This window comes from Anoplopoma fimbria, chromosome 23, assembly GCF_027596085.1.
Source record: "Anoplopoma fimbria isolate UVic2021 breed Golden Eagle Sablefish chromosome 23, Afim_UVic_2022, whole genome shotgun sequence".
Classification (NCBI taxonomy): Eukaryota; Metazoa; Chordata; class Actinopteri; order Perciformes; family Anoplopomatidae; genus Anoplopoma; species Anoplopoma fimbria.
In genome coordinates, this window is record NC_072471.1 from 5,460,468 (window position 1) to 5,484,831 (window position 24,364).

The window sequence follows — 24,364 nt, forward strand, 5'->3', positions numbered from 1 at the left end:
TATGACTTTTTTCAACATACTATAGTATGACTTTTTTTCAACTTTTTCGACATACTATAATATGACTTTTTTCACATACTATACTATGACTTTTTTTCAACATACTATACTATGACTTTTTTAACATACTATAATATGACTTTTTTCGACATACTATACTATGACTTTTTTCGACATACTATAATATGACTTTTTTCGACATACTATAGTATGACTTTTTTTCAACTTTTTTCGACATACTATAGTATGACTTTTTTTCAACTTTTTTCGACATACTATAGTATGACTTTTTTTCAACTTTTTTCGACATACTATAATATGACTTTTTTCAACATACTATACTATGACTTTTTTCGACATACTATAATATGACTTTTTTCACATACTATAGTATGACTTTTTTTTTTTTCGACATACTATAGTATGACTTTTTTCAACTTTTTTCAACATACTATACTATGACTTTTTTTACACTTTTTTCAACATACTATAATATGACTTTTTTCAACATACTATACTATGACTTTTTTCAACATACTATACTATGACTTTTTTCGACATACTATACTATGACTTTTTTCGACATACTATAATATGACTTTTTTCGACATACTATAGTATGACTTTTTTTCAACTTTTTTCGACATACTATAGTATGACTTTTTTCAACATACTATACTATGACTTTTTTCGACATACTATACTATGATTTTTTTCGACATACTATAATATGACTTTTTTCATAGTATGACTATAAAATGATTTTAAATACAATACTATGATTCTTTATGATTTTTTCGACATACTATACTATGACTTTTTTTCAACTTTTTTTTTTTCGACATACTATAGTATGACTTTTTTTCCCTTTTTTCGACATACTATAATATGACTTTTTTTCAACATACTATAATATGACTTTTTTCAACATACTATACTGTGACTTCTTTTTCCCTTTTTTCGACATACTATAATATGACTTTTTTCGACATACTATAGTATGACTTTTTTTCAACTTTTTTCGACATACTATAATATGACTTTTTTCGACATACTATACTATGACTTTTTTCAACATACTATATTATGACTTTTTTCAACATACTATACTATGACTTTTTTCGACATACTATAATATGACTTTTTTCTATACATACTTTTTTCGACATACTATAATATGACTTTTTTCGACATACTATAGTATGACTTTTTTTCAACTTTTTTTCGACATACTATAGTATGACTTTTTTTTTTTCGACAACTTTTTTCAACATACTATAATATGACTTTTTTCGACATACTATACTATGACTTTTTTCAACATACTATACTATGACTTTTTTCGACATACTATAGTATGACTTTTTTTTAACATACTATACTATGACTTTTTTTCAACATACATATACTATGACTTTTTTTACTATACTAACTTTTTTCGACATACTATACTATGACTTTTTTCAACATACTATAATATGACTTTTTTCAACATACTATACTATGACTTTTTTCGACATACTATACTATGACTTTTTTCAACATACTATACTATGACTTTTTTCGACATACTATACTATGACTTTTTTTTTTTTTTTCGACATACTATACTATGACTTTTTTTCAACTTTTTTTTCGACATACTATACTATGACTTTTTTCGACATACTATACTATGACTTTTTTTATAGTATGACGAAAAAAGTCATAAATACAATACTATGATTCTTTATGATTTTCTCGACATACTATACTATGACTTTTTTTCAACTTTTTTCGACATACTATACTATGACTTTTTTTCAACTTTTTTCGACATACTATACTGTGACTTTTTTTCCCCTTTTTACGACATACTATAATATGACTTTTTTCGACAAACTATAGTATGACCTTTTTGACGTACTATACTGTGACGGTTTTGGACATTTCTTGACATACTATGACTTTTTTAAATTTCATTTTTACCCATAAACCCGTTATTTATGAGTTCATTCCAGCTGTCTGTATTTGCATGGCATGGAGGTGCATTTGCAGTCTGTCTTCCTCCAGCATCGAACAGACTGTCCACTCTATGCCTCCACCTAGTGGAAGGATCGTGGTACTGCACTCATCCAATAGGTTATGGATTTCTTTGAATGGGAACATGTCTGATGTCTGAACAGGTCTGATATAGTAAAGACAGTTTTTTTTTCTTCAAAACAAAGCAAAACAGTTGGTGCTGGTACAATTCTAGACAGCAACTAAGCAGTCTGTCTCTGCACATCCATCATCACTGTTTGGTTTGGATCAGCCTCCTCACAGCACAGAATACAGCTCTTATTTCTATTTTTGCACATGTGCATTGAGCTAGATGCAAATAGCTGGAGTCAAATTCATGTATGTGTATGCGTACTTGGCCATACTTGATTGTGCCTTAACATGCCTCTACTAAAAACCCTCAATTTAGCTCTGCTTCACTCCAATCCAAAGGGATATCAACTCTTAATCTAAACAATTTTGTTAAGCAGAAATACAATCGTTCATTGATGCTGTTTCCAATATATATTCCCCCATCAGGAACATATATATGGTTGGCAAAAATCTCACAAGTTTTACTTTTACTATGATACCAAGATTATTCAAATAGACCTCTTAGTTGCACAGATGCACTTTATTCATTTTGTCATATTTAAGCAGGGGCCTGAGCCAGAGGTCTAGAGTTAAAGTAAATCTCACTTATCCATTCTTTAACACTCGTTTTAAGAGATGTACTGGGGATTTATTCTGAAATACATATTTTTCCCTCTACAAAGCTGCATTGTGTAATACTCAATGCCAACCTGCTCCAGTGTCCCGTTATCCCTTCATCTGAATCTAACAAAAAGGCTCTAACTTCATAATTTAGAATTACAAGATACTGCTACAGCTATAACATGTATTTGCTAAAGTGGGCTATTCAGAAAGTGAGAGTTTTTACCATATTTAACAATGGTTTGGCTACCGTGTTACCTAGCTATAATGTAATGGCTTTAATACATTTGGAAATTGTGCAGTTATGCAGAAAAGCAGCTTTCTTGCATTAAAATTACCCTCATTCAAGACCTGGATTTTCTGCTAGATGTTTGCTTGCCTTCCCTGCAGTAAGTAAGGGTCCACATTTGAATGCATAACTCCATTCCAATAAATACTGCATAGTAAATGAAAAACATAGCCCTGCAGTTAGGCTAAATACATTTTTTATTTTTAAAAACCATACACATTACTCGACAAGTTTCAAATGTAAATCCAATCACGATATCCATTTAAAATGCTCAAGATAAACAGACATGAAGTACTTTTTATTTCCAAATGTTAAAAGATAAAAAAATAATAATCCATAAAACAGATGGAAAAACATTCATTCCCATTACAGGAAGAAGCTACAGAACAAACTCCTCATATGGATTCCGCTTGTCTTTTTTTCAATTTCTCACTTTGTTTGCAATCCTAGCTGCTATTTTGTCATCTGTTAAACAAAGTGTTTCCTCAGAGGAACGTTGTGTTTTAACATCTCCACTTCTTTCCCCTGTCCACGGCCCTTCAGGTGAAGACGGCCAGAAGGCTGCAGGAAGAATGTGCAGCCTGCTGCCCAAGTCATCCTGTGTGGTTGACAAGCACCATCCCAAACATTGAATTAAGCGTGGTAATATACAAACTAAAGGAGGCCTGTTCTCTTTCACACCGTTTACACCCTGAGATGAATATTCCAGAACAACACACATTTTAGTGGCCAAAACCCTTCCCCATATAACGTGATTGGTGTCAAATCATCCAAAATTTGTTTAGTACGACGAAAGGTATCATCAGTATTGTCATAAAAATACAAAGGTACACTTTTTATTAGGATTTGTATCAAAATTATTTTTCCCCAAGGAACGCTATGAAATAAAGTACCCTGTGCAGATAGATACCAGTGTATGCCTAGTCTTTATTCTTGAAAAATGCACATGTCCAATTCTTTAGCGTTTCCAGTACATCAGGTGTCAAAAATATTTTACAAACAAATCAAATGCAGCAACATTTATCCATGGTGAAAGGAGTCTTATGGACAGGGTGGAGAAAAAAAAGAACTATTTTCCCCCCACTGTTTTTAATTTTTTTTAAATGTCAACAAACTAGAACTCGGAGAAGTAAAATGAAGTATTCCCTTAGGCATGATCTTAAAAGATTGAGTGAAATCTGAAAATAATTCACTCGCTTTTTTTTCCCGAAGACAATGTTTCACTAACTAAATACACAAAGTCTGAAGTTAAAAGGTTCTTTTTTTTATAGATTCCTTTTTAAATTAAATACTTTTTCTATGCCTGAGTAAACAAATGTCAATATTGTACAATGGTAGGGGGCTAACGTTTTGCTGAGAGAGAAAAAAAAAAAAAAAAAAAAAAAAAAAACAGAACTGAAATGCACCAATTTAAATAAAAAATAAAAAAATGACCAGGGTCCATATTTATCAAGCATCCAGAGAGAGAAACTTTTTCACAACTGGCCCAGAATGATCAGAATGAGGCTTATTTGGTCCTACGTTTAGCTGTAGGAGTAACAGTGTTTTATATGTGAGGAGTTACCTGCAGGTGGAAAACGATGGGACAAAGCACAGCCTAAATTGTTATTGTAGCCAAGGCACATTCACATTAAGTCTATATGAACTTATTACTGACAAATAAATAGGCGCATTGGCTGACTATAGCGTTACTTTGAGCTCAGATGGTCGTAATAAAAAAAAAAAAAAAAAAAGGTGACAAACTTAAAAGTCATTTTAGCTTTGGCAAAAACAAATCTTAAGCATTAACATGCATAAATTAGTGATACACCCACGAGTGTTCCCTGCATCAAATAATCTCGATCAGCCTCTTTTGAATGTGTCTAATAACTACTACAAGAAGACATTTTCATTTTACGGTACAGTGTTGTAAAACCACAAAAATCTACTTCTAATTCCTGCTGAAAGCGACTGTAGGAGGCTTCGTAAGGACCTCATGTCCGACTCCGAGGTAAGACTTTGTTTCAGCTTGATTCTAGGTGTCAGTCTGTGATGCTTGCTAAATACGGCCCAGATATATTATTCTTAACTCCCTTTAACGAGTGAACCTTTCAACATGTGGAAATCCTTGAACACAACATAATGAATGAAAAGAGAATCCAGAACTCCAGAAGGTTTTTTTGTGCACATGAAAACTATCGAAGAAATGGAAGAAGTAAATATTTATAGCAATGTTAGTGGACAGAGGCCCTACTTGTCTTTCCCGTCCCGTCTCCTGTGAAAACGCCTCGCCTGGTGGACCTCTTTTCTATACAAGCCTTAGTGTTTATCGGTTTGGCTAGAAGGTTCTACATTTATCTACAAATATATAACAAATAAAACTTGCAGGCAAAAATAGTTAAGTTTCAATAGAAACACCCTTTTCTCCTGAAAATACAGCAGTATCTGAAATAATCCTCTCATTCATTTTTTATTCTGTCCCAGTTTTCTGCATCATACATCAGGAAGCTCTTTTGCCTACAAACAGAAAAAAAGTATCTACAAACTTTGTAAACAGACCTGCTTTTTCCAAAAACATAAATAACTCAAAATATTAACAGCCAATGGAGCAGAAATAAGTTTTGAATGAGCAAGGGCCAAAGAGATAAATATACAACACCATTCAGATAAAAGAGAAGCTAAAGGTTCTTTCATAATTCTTACAGACGATCTTCAAGCCAGGAGGAGCACCTCCCCTTCTCAATTAAAATAATAATAATAATAATAATAGAATAACAAAAACAGGTCACTTTCAATCTGAGTTTATAATCACCCCTTGTTTACCAAGAAAAAAACAAAAAGTTACCAAGGAGGGAGGGGTGGAGACAGAGTCCTTGTGTTGCAGCGGGGTATTAATAAGAACCAAAAGTAAAAGAAGACCAAAGCATCCACACCAAGCCGTACATTCCTCTGAATGTTTGCTGTTCTTTAAGTCCAGCCCAAGCCAAGCTCACAAGACTCCGCTCCCCTTCTAGCCCTTCATCTCTCTTCTCCAAGTGTTCCTTCGTTTTCTTTGAGTTGAGCTCCTTGGTGGCGGGTAGAAAAGAGGTGATGATGGTGGTGGTGGTGGTGGTGGTGCAGGGTCCAGATCAAAGGGAGGTCTCCAGGCTGTGTAGGGGGCTCCCCGGGGCCGAGGGGGTTCCTGATTTGGGGCCCTCTGGGAGGAGGTGGTTACTGCTCTCCACAGCATTATTGTTCTGGTTTGGGGAGGGAGAGACGGGCGTGGTTGAAGCGACGGGCGTGGTGGGAGCGATGGTGGTGGTGGTGGGAGCGGCGGTGATGGTGGGCGAGGGCGGCGTGGGCGTGGAGTTGCGGGGGCTGGCGGAGTTGCGCTTGGTGGGGGCGTCGTCCTCCGCGTCGGTGTCATCTATGAGGGGAATATGGGGCTCAGAGTCCTCTATCCGAAATTCAGGGTGGGTCATGAAGTTGTGGATTGATGACCGCGACTCGGGCTTCTCCAGCCCCTCATAGAGGGAGATGGAGCTGCGGAATGCATTCACCACCCGGATCTGGGGAGGGAGGGAGGGAGAAGAGGACAGGGAGCAGAGTTTCAGTCACATTCAGTAGTGATACATGTGCGTTTTGAATTTGTAACACCTGGATAACAACAGCGATAACAACTGAGGGCGCAGGTTTTATTGGGTCAATAATAGGTGAGTTTAAGGGGCAAAAAATCAGTGACAGGGAGAACTCTCGTGCAGGTGTGCAGTTATGTCGAGTTGTAAAGCCACAAAATGTAACTACGATGTCTTACACGTTGTCTGGAACATGTTTACCTCAAAACCACCTGGAAGTTTATAGTAGCATAGCTGAAAAGTGTCAGTTAAATTCAATTCAGTTTAACTTCTGCCAGCGTGTCACTTCCTGTTTCTCTAATTCACCCTGTTCTGCCAGTACATTTACGAAATATATAGAAATCCAAATGTTGTCATGTCACCATATTTATCTGAACTACAAGTAAAAGCATGATCTAGTGGAGCCATAAAAAGACGGGTAGCCGTAGTGTGTGACAGACGGTCAGTTTAGGTCGCAGTGTTTCAGAGAAATGGAAAGCTCGAGTTGCATCCGGTGGAGACAAACCTTATACTTGAAACTATTCTCAACATTTATGTAGTAAATCAGTCAATGTCTCGGGAAGGGTACAAACCAGTGTCAAACCCAATGCAATGTATGTTTTGTTTTTTTGTGAGTACAGTAGTAGTATGTCACAAAACACACGGTAGAGGCCTGTGTCTGATTAATCAAAATGCAAAAAGGAAACCGTGACAAGAGGGATGATGTTCTTTAGACAAGAACACATCCAGAGAGACAAGAAAAAAAGGACAGAGGCTGGACACAAGAGTTTACTTTTGTTGGACATGCTCAGGAAAAAGTGAGGAGAGAGATAGACATGACAGGAAGAGACAGAAAGAAAGAACGAAAGAAAGAGAGAGAGAGAGAGGAGGGAAAGAGAAGAGCGAGAGAGAGACAGAAGGATGAAAGAAAGACAGAAAGAAAGAAAGAAAGAAAGAAAGAAAGGGATGGTCAGTTACGGCTAATGTTTGTGGAGTAAAAACAAAAAAGCTGCAGCAGCCAAGCATGTCTACAAGCTGGTATACATGTCAAAAACAGCACAAAGAGAAAAAACTCACAAACGAGACCAGAGACTTTGAACCCATGCAGAGCGTGGCGCTACCTTGTGTTCAATGGTAGTAAACCTTTGAGTATAGCCCATGACACATTTCACAGAATCTAAAGAAGAATATGTGGGGAGTCAGTGGTATTCAGTTTTTGTTTTTTAGTTTTTTTACAGGCAAAACATTGCCAGGTGGAAACATTCTGCCAACAAACAAGTATTCACAGAGACGATTTTTAAGAGAAACCTGAAAGGAAAAGTTGAGAGTTTAGAAGAGAAGGCCCACCCCCCCGTCAGGTCAAAGAGATCCCAAGGAGTCCCACCTGAAACAGAGACCTAAACGTTACTGCAGCATTGCATCATTTTCTTTTTTTTAAATGCCAGGGGAAAACAACATTGGATCTGCTGTAAATGTGTCTGGGAAAGTCCCACATGTTTACATTCAAGAGCACAGTCATTTATTCCATTAAGCTCTTTTTTCGTGACATCTGTTAGACATTTAAAATCCCCTGCTGGTCAGATGGTCTGCCTGGGAAGATCTGAAAGAGAAAAAGAGTCAACAGCCGCACAGTTCTTGTAAGGGCACAAGAGGCCTTTGGAAATATCAACGTCAAATGATCCGTGTCCGCCCTCGACGTAGAGATCTACTACTCTGAATGGATGACTGGCATGAAGGCTGTCAGACCTTTTAAAGACGATGCACAGCTTTGCATCGTTTTTAAAAAAAACAAAACACACCAACAACTGCAGCTGCTTAACTAGAGGGTTCTGCTAGAGCCTATCCATTGCCACCCCTTCTTTTCACACGCCCTCTTTTCCCCCAAACAAACTCTCAGAAACAGCCACAGAAAAAGTCATTATCCCACCGACTGATGAGACAGCCACTGACACTCTCACAGAGGTCCATGTCGTGGTTTGTTCTTTTTTTTTGTTTTAGGCCGTGATCATGGGCATATACTCAAAACATTTACCCGACTAGAGAGCTGCGACAGAGACCCATGGGTGCTACAGCGGCACAGAGCAGACTAAGGCAGCTGCAGACAGACCTGGTGACGGTCAAGCCAGAAAATCATTTTTGTCAAATAGTATTTAGACATCATCCCCACCCCCCACCCCCCAAAAGTAACAGTAAAAACCTTTTCATTTCTGAGACCGAAGCAGAAGCAGAACAGAAAACATGATGACACAGAGAAAACACCTCGACACTAGAAGCAAACTGGTTACAGGGTACATACATATATATATATATATATATACACACACACAGCAGTATTATCAAAGCAATATGGAAGATGTATTTTTGGTGTGTTTTTTTTTTTTTTTTTTTTTAACAGTAAAAAAGGGAGGGGAAACATTAGAAGAGGCATGAGAGAGTAAAAGTGTCAACGTTAGGTGAAAAGAAGAGTGGAGGAGGAAGATGTTAAAAGAACAGAAGAGATAAAAGTCTCATGCACTAGAGGAGAACACGCACTCACACCCCACAGTGGCAGAAGCGGAGTTGGCGGCAGTGGCAGTAGTGGTAGTAGTAGAAAAGGCTACATGTGTAGGGCTAGAAACATTGGTTACATCGTGCTGTTGTTGGCTGGAGTTGGAGGCCTGCCGCCTTAGAGCCCCCTGAAAGGAAGTTCCACTCTGGAATGCACTCACTACATCCATCTGTAAAGAATCAGACAGCATGACAGGAGAAAAAGCCCAGAGGAAATAAAACACAACACAGCCAGAGGAGAGAGAGAAAAAAAATAAAGAAAAGGCACCAGTAACCATAGAAAAAATGTCACTTGGAATATTGAATTTACACATTATAGTTAAAAGAGAGAGGAAAAAGGGATGTTGGGTTTAAAGGCACTGATCCGAGGGAGCTCTGACCTCACTTTCACTCTTTTCTCTGCAGAAACCTTCCATACTTCCAACTTTACTCATGCCACTAGTGTTTGAACATTCAGCTGTTCTATTGTGCTCCCCGTCCAATCCAATTCACTTGCTTCTCATCAGTACCTTCAAACTAGTCGTGTTTTAGCAGATACATTCAGACATAGGCATAGGAACCTGCTTTAGTTCAGAAGCAGAACAGAAAGAGCAGAGTAAAGGCTTTTTTTTTTTTTTTTTTTTTTTTTTTTTTTTAAAGGGCACAATCCGTTCTTTAATAATGCAGAGAGAAACAACAACACATAGATTTTAAGCTGGAAGAGCAATAGAGAGTTAAAGGGGTTTATGGCTTTTGATTCCCTTGGTGTTTGGGTGCCGTGCTCGGTGGCACGCAGGATTGTCAGCAGATTTTTACCTGAGTCTGGATGCGATTGAGGCCTCGGAACCAGAGGATCTGGCCTCGGCGGAGCTCCCGTTCAGCGTGGTCGATCTCGTCATTGTCGTCCAGCTCATCCAGCTCCTCGTCGGGGATCTCCTCTTTCTGGGTGCCGTGGCCTGCCGTTTTCAAGAATTTTAAGCGGCTGGTGGGTATCGAAGAGATTACCTGGAAAACATCAGGGTATACATGAGCAGCACTGTCACACTCCTCAGCACGGCAAAGTGGCATTTCAATATAACCCACATTTCTGGGTACGGACAAATGAGTTAACCCCTCCAGAGCTAGATGTGAGACAGCTAGTTTGACGTCTCCGAGCTCCTCGCACATGAAGGTACGGACTTGATTGCTAACCAGTTTCAGAACTGAGTTACTAGAAGCTGATGCAACACAGCCTCGGTTTCATCCCTACAACTTTTTTTTGCACTCAGTGCAGCCTGTTTATTTGTGTACACCGTTCTTGATAAATTGACATGAGTAGATAATGACATATTATGTTCACTGCTCTGTAGGCAGTTGGAGCCAACTAGAAATACTGTATAGCAAACATTTATTATGAGTAATCTCAACCCTCAATGTCTCCCTGTCAGAAATTACAAACAGACACATTTGAATAATAAACTCCACATTTGACAATTCTAAAGTTAAAAGTTTTAATAAAAATGTATATATTGATTTTGCTCACAGGGAATGAAGCAATGGTTCCCTGAATGTAACAGATCTTTCACATTGTGACAAACACTTTCAGATGGCTGAATCTATGCTCTATGCAGTATAACTACCATATGAGCCATTTGAAATTTGATTTTTAGAAATTAACCCACAGCAATTGGAAAACACCCTGTTGGTTTACACCTCTTTGTCATCATTTGACACCCACTACGTCAACTCCACCACAGGGGGGCAGTGTCATACCATATTTTTTGTCTCTGGCCAACTGAAGGTGAAGCTCAGCTGTATAGTCACTTCATACCTGTCCCCATAGTAGAGAGCCAAAGCCTAAGAAAGTGCACCATAGCCACTGGTCTATGGTCAGAGCCACGCAGCTGAACGGCTTCCCACCAAACTGCACTATGACGATCTAGAGGAGCAGGAAGAGAGGCGGAATTAATTAGAGAACACACTTTTAGATCTAACATTTGCAAGCAGCACGTCTATTGGGACTGAGGATCCCCCCCCCCAACATGAGTCACCAAGCTGAACATGTTAGCCAATAAAACTCTGCATTCTACTTTACCTGGATGATAAAGGTACCAAAGACAATACTACAGAAGATAAGGTTGTTGAAGATGCCTTCAAAGACATTCCTTTCTCCGTGGATCTTGCGGGCATTGATCTCGTTGAAAAGCTGCATCAGTACAAAGGTATTGAAGACAATGGTGTAGTGTTCAGAAGGCGGGGCGTGGAGGGGTGTATTCCTGCCGCTGTCTATGTCAAATATTTTCTCTCCTGCAGTCGGAATGAGAATATGTTGATATTAACAGATTGATTTATCCAGGAAAGACACTGGCTCCGTGTACACGAAGAGCTAATGCTTCTTACCGGCAAAGAGCAGAGTGAAGATGATGATCAGCTGGAACACTCCCTGACCCAGAATGTTCTTCATCATGGTGCGGGAGATGAGAGGCTTGTTGCGGCCATATGGCTTCCTAAGCAGCAGGGCTTCTGTAGGGGGCTCTGTGGCCAGGGCCAGTGAAGCAAAGGTGTCCATGATGAGGTTGACCCACAACATCTGTACCGCTTTCAGTGGAGAGTCCTGGAGACAGAGACAGACAGGCACCGAATTAGGTTGAGAAGAGGGGGGGGGGGGGAGTGTGAGGAATAAGAAATATAACACTGTCACACAAATCTCAAGCACAATGGAAACTCAGAACATCTATTAAGAGATATTCCAACTGACAAGAAACGAATTGCGTGTGGAAAACAAATTATGCGTTTTGTCTGCAGAACAACTGTCAGCCATTCTGGTTTTACAAGAGGGGGATTTTTATGCAAATCAAGATAGTAAGGTCTAAGAAATATTTTGAACATTTAAGAGGAATCTGCAATATTTCGGTAGAGAAACAAAAGAAGCCGCTTAAATAGCTGCGTTAGTCTGTTGATTGAGCAGATCCTTTTAATCGACTCTGTTGGTGCTAACCTGTGTGATGCAAGCTCCTGTAAACGCGACGATGACAGCCACCACATTGACGGTGAGCTGAAACTGAAGGAACTTGGAGATGCTGTCGTAGACGTTGCGTCCCCACATGACGGCCTTGACGATGCTGGAGAAATTGTCGTCGGTCAGAATGATGTCAGATGCCTCCTTGGCTACGTCAGTGCCAGCAATACCCTGGAGACAAGAAAAAAAAAGATCATGAATTTGCCTGCATGTCATCACAACGTGTTTAATCCCTCATCCTTTTCACTAGACCTCTACTCTAATTAAAAGATAGTTAAAACAGAGAAAACTCACCATGGCAAAGCCAACATCAGCTTTCTTCAAGGCAGGACCATCGTTAGTACCATCTCCTGTCACTGCTACTACTTGTCTTTGTTCTATCACTGTGCTGTCAATGATACCTGGAGAAATATGACAGGAATGGTCAAAATGTAACCTTGAAGCCAAAAATGATAAACGAGGGACAACAAAACATTTCTTTCACACCAGAATAACCGACTTACCTTTCACTAAGGTGTGTTTGTCTGTGGGGGAAGAGCGAGCCAGTACTCGTAGTTTGGGCCAGATCTTATCAATGCGTTCTTGTTCAATCTAGAAACATGAGACAAAACCTGAATATAATCCCAACAGAACATTTTTTCAACACTTCTCTGATGAACAGTATTTTGCTGAGGCCTCACCTCTCCCTTTTCATTGCGTATCCTTCGGTTGAACTCTTTGCCCTCCATGCAGAGGAAGTCGTCTCCAGGCAGAAGGATGCCGCACTTGGTGGCGATGGCCCTCGCCGTGTTGATGTTGTCCCCAGTCACCATCCGCACTGTGATACCAGCACGCTGACATTTCCTGATGGCGTCTGGGACCTGAAGGAAAGCGAAAAAACACAATGAATGAATGAAAAAAAAAAAAAGTGTGTTTTGCATATCACTGGAGATATCAAAAGTGAAGTTCAGGTTCTGTGAATCTGTCATTAGTAACATCAAAATCTGCAGATTTGTGCAGCTTTTATCTCTGAACATATCTCTTGTTCAGGTCTAGATTGTATAAAAGGACTGTATGCTGGAGTCTCACTGCACTTATCAGCCTCTTCAAAAACCACAGGCAAACAAGTCGGCAGTATTCTACCTGCCCTTCACAAAATGGCAGACAGCCAGAGTAAATGAGCGACTGAAGAAGAAAGTTGTTCATCTAGCAAGCTAATGACCAAGTTCTAATTCAAACAGCCACTTAGTTGTCTCATTGCGGAACCACTGCCTCATTCGCTTCAATAACACAACACTCGTATTGGTTCAGCCTTTTGATGCTTGCGCCAAAGTGGAGCCACTCCTCGTGATTAGAAATGGCTGATGCTGCGTCTCCTGTCATTCAGTTCTCTTTGCTTTACTCAGAAGGCCTTGGTTCCAAACAGTCCAGTGGAACAAGCCAACCCATTAGGCTGCCAGTATGCTTCTTCAACAGTGCTCGTCAGATGGTCAAAAAGCTCCGGAAACACTTTTCCCCCGACACCTCTCTGGTGTTGGGATATGGGGGAGCAGTGTACAAATGTTCCTTTAATAACTTTCCAAAATAATCATTCACACCTCCTTAATTGGCCATGTGTGACACAAGTTCTTCCATCACAGATGATGTCGCAGGTTCCCCTATATTTATATTTAAATGATGTTTCGTCTCCTCCTCTCTACGACGGCTGGCTTTTCTTGTGGCCTTCGACTGTGGCTCTTCGGATCAGGTATAAATGCTTTTGCCTTCAGACAGACTACTACTTTTCAAGCATAACCTGATCCTTTGGGAGTGGATGCTAGCACAATACTTGGGAGTTTATAAGGACAACAGCACCAGTCCCCGAAAATCACGTGGCACTTTTTGCAGCTAAAAAAAGCAGTCGATTACTCCATCTCCAAGCAACTTGCTTCAACTATAGGATTTATCTTCAGTGCTGGACTGATTAGTTCTATTAATGTCAATTGCATGTGTGAAATTCATTAGCGATAATCACGCGCTTTCAGAGTACCCACAAGCAGGTCGTGTTTCCATTGTGAGCCGTTCCCCTGATTACATGCAACTCAATTTTGTGTGTGAAATTAAAGTTCCTAGGTACCCGGTTAAATTAAAACAAATCGTGATGTCAGAGACCTTACGTGTGTAGCCACTTACCTCGGGTCTTACGGGGTCTTCAATGCCCACCACGCTGAGGCAGGTCAGTCCACTGAGGATATCATTTTCATTGTCCCAGTCAGGCTCCCCCTCAGAGACGGGGAAGTCTCTGAATGCAAGGCAGATGGTCCTCAGGCCCTCTGAGGCCATGGGCTCGATCACTTTCTTAACCATGTCATCTCTGTCCCGAGGGCGGAACACCTTGGCCTCACCATTGGCCGTCTGTATTTTATAGCACCTGGTGGGTGAAACAGGGATATTTATATCTTATATTAATATAAAAGTGTAGAGAAGCAGGTAAAAAAAGAATATCCAGAGGAAGAAAGGAATTAAGAGAGAGTTGAGAAATATAGATGAAGGAGCAGATGGGTGCGGAATCATAAATTCATAAAATTATTTAGATGAGATAACGGGTTAAGGGCAGCGGAGAAGACAAAGCGTTTGAATGGTGAGCCGCGGTAATAAGAAGTCACACTAAGCCCTCTGTGGGTTAAAAAGAAGCCAACTTGTTTAAGAGGCTTACAGAGTTGTTACCGGCTCTTTTTCTTAGTGCCTGTTTTTAAGGCGCAAAGTAAGGGGCTTGGGTGGGATGCACTTGAACTTCTTAGCTGCTTAAGCCATTACACATATCATTTACTGCAAAGTCTTTGCTGGAACAAATAAAAATAAAAAAATATATATGTTTATTGAAAGGAATAACGTATGCGGACCGAACTGATCAGACTTACGGATCAGAGCATGTTTCTTCCGAAGCTCCAGGGGAAACACAAACCATTCATTCCAATACATAAAACAAAGACACAAAACATATTCTTACTTTTTTAGCAGAATTTCTGAGGCCCCTTTGCTGAACATACGGTAGCTGCCATCAGCCATCTTCAGCACAGTGCTCATAGACTTGCGGACCGAGTTGAAGGTGTAGACTTTGTACAGTTTCTCTTCGGGGATCTCGTTGCGTATGGCCTGGTAGTCGCGCTTCAGGTCATTGGAAAAGCCAAGCAAGGAACATTCGGTCTTGTTACCCACTTGCCGTGGCAGTCCTCCTTCTTTCTCTGGAGGCTGAAGGGAAAAAAAAAAAGGTGGGAAGACAGTGAGTATGCTCCTAAAGCCAAATACACGACAAGGCAACATTCATGATGAAAACATAAATTAGAGGCACATAGCTCTCCTCAGGCCTACCATGATCTTAGTAGTGTAGGCGCAATTGACTGCGATGCCCAGAATCAGCATGTCTAAAATGGAAGAGGGGATGTTCTCTGGTTCAGGGACCTTCTTGTAGTGCTTTTCGGCGATGAAGGCCTGCACCACGGTCATGCGGTTCATGGTGAGCGTGCCCGTCTTGTCAGAGCAGATGGCGGTAGCATTGCCCATAGTCTCACAGGCATCCAAGTGACGCACCAGGTTGTTGTCTTTCATCATTTTCTGTGGGAATATAAAATAATAAATCAAATGATTCAACACACCTAAATTCAGTATGACTTAGCAGCAATTTAACAGTATACTTTCTGTACATTTGGGGCAAAATAAATGTGTGTAGAGGCTACAAGATTGAAATGAATAGTTCCTTGATTGGATAAAGCCCTCTGTTGGCTAACAACTTCAGCACAAGGGATCATAGCTTGGCTTTAGGGTATCAGTTAGCAAAGTCTCCTTGTCTTAGCAGCCTGGCCGGCTAGTTGTAATAGGCTGAAGTGTAAGCTGGTCAGCATTGGCCACAAGTCACTCGGCTAGGAGACTTTACCTTAACGGAGTATGCCAGGGAGATTGTTACAGCAAGTGGCAGGCCTTCAGGAACAGCCACCACCAGGACAGTGACGCCAATGATGAAGAATTTTACAAAGAACTGAATGTAAATGGGTGTGCAGTCCTTGACCCAGGGCAGATTCTGGATCCAGAAGGTGTCTACCACAAATAGCACCACCAGGATGATGACAGTGATGGCTGACATAACCAGTCCTGAGGGGGATGAGAGAACGAGAGGGAAAAGAAAGAGGAAGAAAAAAAAGAAAAGAAAGAGGAACAATCAATCATATTTATATCGTTGACTAGGGTTGGGCAATTGGACATATGTATTGGACAGAGAACATCAATCATTATGAAATGTTGGAGATTTAGACAATAAAAGAAGGGGATCCAAGCCTTACGAGCACACAATGTTCTTGTCCAACTCACCCGCTTTGCCAATCTGCACGGCTAGTTTGGTCAGTTTGCCCTGGAGAACAGACTTCTCTTTCTTTGGCGGGCCGGCTTTCTTCTTCTCCTCTGCGTCTCCTCCCTCATCGCTGTTCAGTGGCTGCATTTCCATAGCAGCACCGTCCTGTGCTTTAGCTGCAACAACAAGAAAAAGTTGTTAAATGAAAACGACCTGACGCGTTGCACCATGTGCTGTGAAATGAAAGTGGTGTCAAGTGATGCACGCAATTTTAATGTATAAAGTTATATTTTTATTTTCATATTCAAACAGAAGCAGGATTTATAAAAAAAGCAGCAAACCGGTCTAGTAGTTGTAAGAAATGAGCATAAACCCAAAAGGAACACACAAGAGCCGCAGCCTTCAGTCAGCCATCGCATGAACATATTCAGATTTGTCGATTTGCTTACATTTGCAAGAGCTGAAATACAAACTTTGTAACAGCAAAGTTTGTATTTCAGCTCTTGCAAATTTAAGCAAATACCAGGCAATGAATCAACTGTATGCAGTCAAATAACAAATAGTTTTTTACTTCATTTAAATAAAAACTAATTATTCTAACTTTCTATACTTCCTTTTACGTTTGTGTTAAAAAGAACACGTTGTTGGTTGATTATCTGATTCAGCGGAGTCACAGCCAGCTGCTTCAGATCAGCATGACAAAAATACTGTATAATACAAGAAAGCATTTTATTTCAAGGAAAGTCTTTTAGGAGTAAAATAGATGTCACAGGACTCAAGATTTTAGCATTCTTTTTTTTTTTTTTTTGCTTCCCTTTTATCCATGGGAGTTTGGAAATGTCACTGTAATTATGTTTGCAGTGATCTGACTGCACAGTAATTAGCTGAAAGATTTTGGAAGTGTAATAACCATACTCCCACCAGGAGATTTAAGTGAGAACAGGTTGACTAGCTGGTAGCATTGGGATCCGTCTGATGAATCACCTCCTCCCTCGACGGCAATCACAGCAGTTGTTGCAAGTTAAATTCCAATAAATCTCTTTCATCTCTTCCTAAACATCCCTCAGGAGCCCCCTCCCTCGAGTGCAGAACGGACAGGAATCCCAAACCCACATCTAACCAGGTAACCTAGGAAACGCAAAATCTCTAATGGCAAAGGAGGGAGAGGCAGAGAGGCAGCTGACAGGCCGTCGGGGGGCTGGTCTCTGCCGTGTCACTCACCACGATAAAATCATTAGCTCTGTCGCTGCTGGACAGCTGACATCATTTTCCTTTCATCATTATGCTGAAATTATTACTTTTAATTCTCATTCCTGGACTTTAGTGTTTCATGAGCATATGCAGCAAATGTCCCAATTTGTCAATGCTGAAAGCCCCATTTACCAGGCTGTGGACAGCTGCATGGTATTGTGCGTGAATGTATAAAGCAGGAAGAGGTAGGGCATTAACACTGGGCTACTGCAGCTGCTGTGGACTGTGGCTTGTTCTGCTCTTACATGGCCTGTGTAATCTCAGTCTAAAGGATTACTGTTGATTCCTGGCAGGCAGAGGGAATCTGTGCACCAGGGACTCGCGCCAGGGTTGTGGTCACAGACCCGAGCACAACTGATCACAGAGTTCCAGCAGGACTACAAGCCTGGCTAGCTGTGCGAGTTACCACTAAAAAGCCTCATTGTCATCAGTCAGAAATCTTACAGTTTGACTCTGAACAGTTCAGATTGGGTCATCAATAGAAATCACATTGTGGGGGCCCGAGGGAGAGAGAGATGGGTGGGAAAGCAGATGTTCTGGCTCCAGAATTTGTTGCATTGCTTTAATCTCCTCATCACTAATCGCTATAACTGGATTCAGTGGCACCTGCTGCTCAAAGCGCAATGTGCCAGGCAAGGACAAGAAAAAGGGAGATAGAGACAGAAGGGAGGGCCAGACAGTACAATGGGTGACAAGAACAGCCAGTACCAATAAACTGACGTGCAAAAAAATATGCAACTCCTCATTACTTGCATAAAAGCACTGCAGCCAATTCAATCTAAATCAAGGATTTGACCTAAATCCAGTGCTGTTAAACGGGAAGACATATTGATAAAGATGAAGGCTAATACATAGAGGTAAGTGCTAAGCTGTAGGACAAGTATACATGTGTGTGTGTGTGGTCATGCACATGTAGGGGCTAGCGACTTACCCTTCTTACGATTTTCCACGGATGCATCCTGCTTGACTGTGAAAAGAAAAAGAAAAAAAAGAATCACACCGTGGAGTCAGTTGAAGTACTTAAAAAAAGAATTGGTGGGCGATATACAGGAACTGTTCTATTAAACTCTACTTAAAATAGTATGTTTGTGTATTACGTGGGTAATTATGTCAGTTCTCTTTGATAATTCTTGCAAAGCAACAAAACCAATGCTGTGCTTTTATGACAGATCATCCAACCATTTTAAGTGCCAACTTGGGATCTGACATTTTATAGACTTAAGGATTAATCAAGAAAATATGTGTCATATTAAATCGACAATGAAAAGGATGAAAAGTTAGCCCTGGACCGTGACTCTGCTGCTGCGTTTCTAAAGAGGGCCCCTAACTTGTACAAGTAGTCAAACCTGTGTTGTTAGTGCGCATGCAACTCTGTCAAGTACTACATTTTTCTGCACAGGCTTAGGCCTTTCTGCTTTTAATATAAATAAAAGTCTCAATGGAACATGATGGAATCTTTATGCGAAATGCAAAACTGGTGGTAGAAAATGGAAGAGTCCATGCAAACATGTGAACAACAGAACAAAGAGGGCAAATAAGTACAGGATACTTACTTTTTCTCTGTTTCTTCTTCTCCTCCTTTTCCTTCTTCTTTTCCTCTTCATCTTCTTCATCATCCTCAGCGGTCCCAAGCAGAGTGAAGATAATTCCAGTTTGAGAGTTGACACCCACAGCAGTGACCAACATTTTCCCTGAGCCTTCCATTACATGGGTGCCTTTGGACAGAGGAGGAAAATAAAAAGTAAGTGGCTAAGTGAGGGAGGGGTAGAGTTCGTACAGTATCGGACTGACACTTTGCTTTAAAGAAGATGAAGATTTGTTGCTTTGACTTTTTCATTTTAGTTCGGACTAAATGTTGAGCAATATTCCCTTGCTTACTGAAAAAGTGGTTCAGCCAGGCTTTCAAGTTGTACGTTGAGCTACACCCAGGGAGAAATAGGTTTTCTCAAATGGAGGCAATAAATACAAAATGAATAGTGCACTCGCATATAAAAAGAGTCACTGATGCAAATATCCTCTAAACCTTTAATCAACAGCCTTTAATCAAAAGCCAATTGTCAGCCTGGGTGAATTAATGGGATTCTCGGAGGCTACAACAGGGTTTCCCCAGAGATCTCTCGGTCTCCATCCTTCCCAGAACTCAGGAAGATCCTAATCGATTTATACAGAAAAAGCAAACGACAGAAGAGGAAACAAGCTGAAGTCAGAAGAGAGAATAAAAAACAGAGGGAGAGACTGAAAAGTACAAAGCATTTAAAAGTTCTTTCATGCCTCGGTTAATTAGAGGATGCTTTCCTTTCATTCGTGAGAGTGACTGCAGAAGGGAATCAGCCTGTGCTAAGGGAAATCAAAAAGCAGTGGTGGAGCAATGTGTGCACACACACCAAGAGTACACTCCTCCCTTCTTGGAGGTGTGCCAGTAGAGAGCCAGATGAACCAAACAAGAAGTGTTCCTGCAGAATCCCTACACACTTCTCCTGAGGAGTGAAAACAAAGCAATCCGACTGCACAAACTCAGTGCAGAAGGGGATTTGAGCACACGGACTCTCCGCTCAGCACAACTGAATCTATTACGGCTTTACATCTGGGGAGTTTTGGATGGTTGCTAATTGAACACTGAGCAGCAGAATAGGGACACCATTTCACTTTAAATTCTAATCCAGTTCGTCACTTAAAGCACTGCAAATTAACACCACAGCATTAAATATACATAGAGACTTATCTCTAAAAGCATAAGCAAATTATCATCAGAGCAGGAGTTGTGTATTACGCTGAATACTGACAAATTAACCTTTGCAGCTGCAAAGGTTAATTTGTAGTTAATTATTTTCACATTTAAACTATTGTTTTTTTCACTTTGTAGTGTTTTCACCTGTTCTCAGCTGATTTCAGTAGAATCTTTGTTTTGCATAAAGATTATTGGTGTACATTAAATAATAAACGCTGTTTTGAAGCTTAGAAATGCATGTGTCAAGACAGCACTGTCAAACGACCTCACTACAGAATACCTCATTGTGTTATAGCTATATTTAGCTCTTAGAAGCCGAGGACAGCAGATTACATATTAAAGAAACAATTGCATCTTGATATGACGACAATGCCAAAGGTTATCTGTCATTTAATTATAATAAAGACTGGAGTCACATCAAACCAGACTTTGAAGATGATGTGTATTGAATTATTTAAATGAATTCAGCTCGGTCAGTTTTGCAGATAGTTCGTTCATTACAGATCTTTTCTTAGTAGCACGTTAAGATGCCTGGCAAAATAACAGTCGAAGATACGTTTTCCATCAAACCCCCTTTAAAAAAAAAAAAATCTTGAAGACAAGAAGACAAGGAGAGAACTTGTGGAAAATATTCAAGTTACCCGATAACAGCATTGGATCTTTTTCTTGTGTTTTCTTGACATGGTCGGACTCCCCTGTAAGTGAGCTCTCATCAATCTTCAGATCGTTGCCTTGGATGAGTACTCCGTCGGCAGGCAAAAGGTCACCTGAAACGCACACGGAAGAGACACATCTTCAATTTGGAAGAATAGTGTACAAAAAGGGAGTTGTTATTTTTGAATGAACCTTGGCTTACATGATGTTCATCCCAAGCATCACAGATCACTATCTCCTCTTACCATATTTTACTTGTGCAACGTCGCCGACCACGATCTCAGCCACAGGAATCTGGATGACTTGTCCTCCACGGACAACAGTAAATTTCTGCTCCTGCTCAATGCGGCTCTGTAGGCCCCTAAACTGCTTCTCTTTACTCCAGTCGTTAAACGCTGTCACCAGCACCACGCAGATAACTGACAGAAGAATGGCGGCGCCCTCGATCCAGCCTGCTTCTGACTCATTTTCATCCTCCGCACCGCCAGCTGCCCTTCCACAGTCTGCAGAGGGACAGGGGCCAATCTTAATACAAGTTCACCGACAACTCTCACATAAATCACCCCTCTCATCACATCGTCCCATCAACCATGGCACAATGACATGCACCAATTGAGAGGAATAAATGCAGTGTAAAACATGAAGAAAAGACCACATTTCATAAGATTTTAACATTAAATAAATAAAGAAGATAAATGAGTCAGTCAAGCAACTGACACACATTTGTTTTTACATAGAACATGGTATCCAGGTCCTTACTATTCAAATAGATTCCAAACATAAATAGGGTAATACCAACACACAGTAACATGGATTAATAAAAAAAAGAACAGGTAATAGGACTGTAATGAAGTGTTACTTACGGTCTCTTTCGGCATCTGGAGGTCTATAAAAAGAAAGGCCTAGTGAAACTATGGCTGCCACTTCTAGGATAATCAGCGTGACATCCTGTAGCGCCTCCCACACTAACTGTAAGAAAGTTTTGGGCTTTTTGGGCGGTATTAAATTTTCCCCAAACACTGTTTTCCGCTTCTCAATGTCTCCAGGCTGTCCACTTAGACCTGGGCGGAAAAAAAAAACAAAGGACAAAAGCATTTGATTGGTAAGGTTTTCATTTTAAATCTATCTTGGATTTTAATGTTAGACAAACATACAAGGCTTAAATAATCACATCCAAAAGAAAGCCTTAATTATGTGATAGTTATCGGAGCACAGATGGACGCGTTACTTTTTGGAGCTCATCTCAAAAAAGTAAAAGTCAGTGAGATGTACTCTCGTCACTTGGCCTTCAAAAACATTATCCCCCAAAAACGAATCAGCATTTCCGACAGGACACCGTGGAGGCGACAATGCTGGACAACAATGACACACATTCTTTGGGCATTTTCACCTCTTTCGGGGCACGCAGAAAAAGGGTGAGAGCAGAGGTCATATCTAATCCCATAAACTGCCTTTTTTAAAAATACAATGACCAACTGACCAGGGAGGTTGAATCAGCTTTAGACTCACAGGTGCTTATGTATACTACCGTCCTGTCCTGTTATAGAGTCATCTCTCTGACACATCACACGTGTGGTTGGCTCGAAACCCATTCATGCAAGTGCACGGAGCGCATTCTGCAGCCAACCATTCAAATGCCTCCACATTTCGAGGCACAGTCATATATTCAAAAGGGCCTTCGCACATTTGATGATGCATGACAGTTTTTTCAGTTCTATTCATGCCGACTGACTGCGTGTGGGTGGCTGTGTAGACTGGATGGAGCTGTGTGCGTAGTGTGGGAGAGAGAAGGTGGAGCAGAATTGCGGGGCAGGGAAGAGTGACTGTGTGAAACTGCTGCTGACGGGCAAATGGGGGGGGTGTCGCAAAGGGACTGAGACTAATAAAGAGCGGAGCTACTGTTGGCTGAAGGGAAGCTGCACTCGGAATAGCAGTGTCTTAATAGGGAAGAGGATCAGTGGGGGGTCAACATATGGAAAGACAGAGAGAAGGACGGACAGACACGAATACACACAGACTAGAAGTACAATGCAAACCGCGACACAACATTTGGATAATGAGTCTGTGCTGTGAAAAGCAGCCCAAGGAGAAAGGAGCGTTGTTCGACTGCGAGGAAAGACAATTCTCCATCAGAAATGCTGTCAAACTAGACCAGTGATGGGAGGACACTAAAGTAGAGAGTCCATCAACAGAAGGTCTTGTCATTTTTCAAGCAAAAACCCTCTGGTTCCAGATTCTCAAATGTGAAGGCTGGCTGCTGACTGGCTGTGACTAAAATATATAAATATATATATACAGTTTGTCCACTGTAAGTAGAATAAAACAAGCAACGTGAATACATTTCCTTGGAACGCTGTTGTTAAAAACAAAACAATCAAACCAGAACATAGATTAATTGAAAATGGAAAATAAGTGTTAGACGCAGCCCTAGACTGCAGATAGATTTTTGGTTATTTTTAGGCAACTTAAACAGATTTTGGCAGCGCAGAGCGGGAAATAAACTGTTTTCGTGAAGAACTGCTTGTTGAAAATTAAATCATAAGTAGAGAAAAGATAATAACTAATTAAAAATCTACAAACTGCCTCACTGCCCTGATTATTCTTTCCTCCTTTCACCACAATAGTGTGCAATATAACAGCACTAGAAAAACGTCTATTGGCTAGATATTATTCTTAACCATAATCTATGTTTATTTTCTGATATCCCACCCAAGCAACTATTAGCTTCATCTTCTTGTCATGTTCATTTTCATTTCTTTCTGACACCAAGTGAAATTTCCAGCTCCCCATCAACTGCTTATAAACTGTAGTAAAAGTGTATTTTGGGATTGTCTAGTGGATTGATAAATCAGTGTTAAAGTAAGGTTTACATACCAAATCTGAGACTGATACTCAAATCCATTTTCAGAGTCAGTATTCAAATTACTCTTGACCAATCCTGTCATTGAAGATGACAATTAATCGCTTCAACAGTTATAGATTAAATCAATCAGCATGTAAATTGTCAGAGAATAGATGCAAAATACATGATCGTACACATGCCGTGTACTACCGTGTATTTAGATCCAATTCATCTTAATTCAAGGTTGCTCCGTTTCATCTTGTTTCCCCTTTTGCTCACTTTAAACACGTTTCGGTGTACTTCATTAAAGAAGAAAATAATCCCTAATTAATTGACATTAAAACCTGACACTAACACATACTTTTCTAAAAGGGGGGGTGAGAAGAATGACGATGACTCACCAGCACAGCGCATTAGAAAAGGCTATGGGGTTTATCCTGCAGGGCTGCCTGTTGCTGCTCCCTGGCT

The 24,364-nt window shown here is 40.4% G+C and overlaps 1 protein-coding gene across 3 annotated transcripts in view; it reads right to left on the minus strand.

Moving 5' to 3' along the window:
• Positions 1–3,925: 3,925 nt before the first annotated feature.
• atp2b1a (ATPase plasma membrane Ca2+ transporting 1a) overlaps positions 3,926–24,364 on the minus strand; it is a 35,158-nt gene continuing 14,719 nt past the window's right edge. Inside the window, exons 3-22 of one of the 3 annotated variants that reach the window (XM_054624932.1) lie at positions 21,918–22,115; positions 21,300–21,557; positions 21,042–21,167; positions 19,226–19,387; positions 18,604–18,639; positions 16,442–16,597; positions 16,011–16,225; positions 15,449–15,691; positions 15,087–15,328; positions 14,270–14,507; positions 12,799–12,978; positions 12,622–12,709; positions 12,413–12,519; positions 12,098–12,289; positions 11,500–11,713; positions 11,195–11,406; positions 10,931–11,038; positions 9,937–10,125; positions 9,222–9,311; positions 3,926–6,549 (exon numbers count right to left, since the gene is read on the minus strand). In XM_054624932.1, coding sequence (XP_054480907.1) covers positions 6,130–6,549; positions 9,222–9,311; positions 9,937–10,125; positions 10,931–11,038; positions 11,195–11,406; positions 11,500–11,713; positions 12,098–12,289; positions 12,413–12,519; positions 12,622–12,709; positions 12,799–12,978; positions 14,270–14,507; positions 15,087–15,328; positions 15,449–15,691; positions 16,011–16,225; positions 16,442–16,597; positions 18,604–18,639; positions 19,226–19,387; positions 21,042–21,167; positions 21,300–21,557; positions 21,918–22,115 — 3,674 coding nt within the window. In that variant the 3' untranslated portion in view covers positions 3,926–6,129. Of the gene's footprint in view, positions 6,550–9,194; positions 9,312–9,936; positions 10,126–10,930; positions 11,039–11,194; positions 11,407–11,499; positions 11,714–12,097; positions 12,290–12,412; positions 12,520–12,621; positions 12,710–12,798; positions 12,979–14,269; positions 14,508–15,086; positions 15,329–15,448; positions 15,692–16,010; positions 16,226–16,441; positions 16,598–18,603; positions 18,640–19,225; positions 19,388–21,041; positions 21,168–21,299; positions 21,558–21,917; positions 22,116–24,364 lie in introns of all 3 variants that reach the window. The other 2 variants (XM_054624933.1, XM_054624931.1) reach the window with 2 other exon arrangements.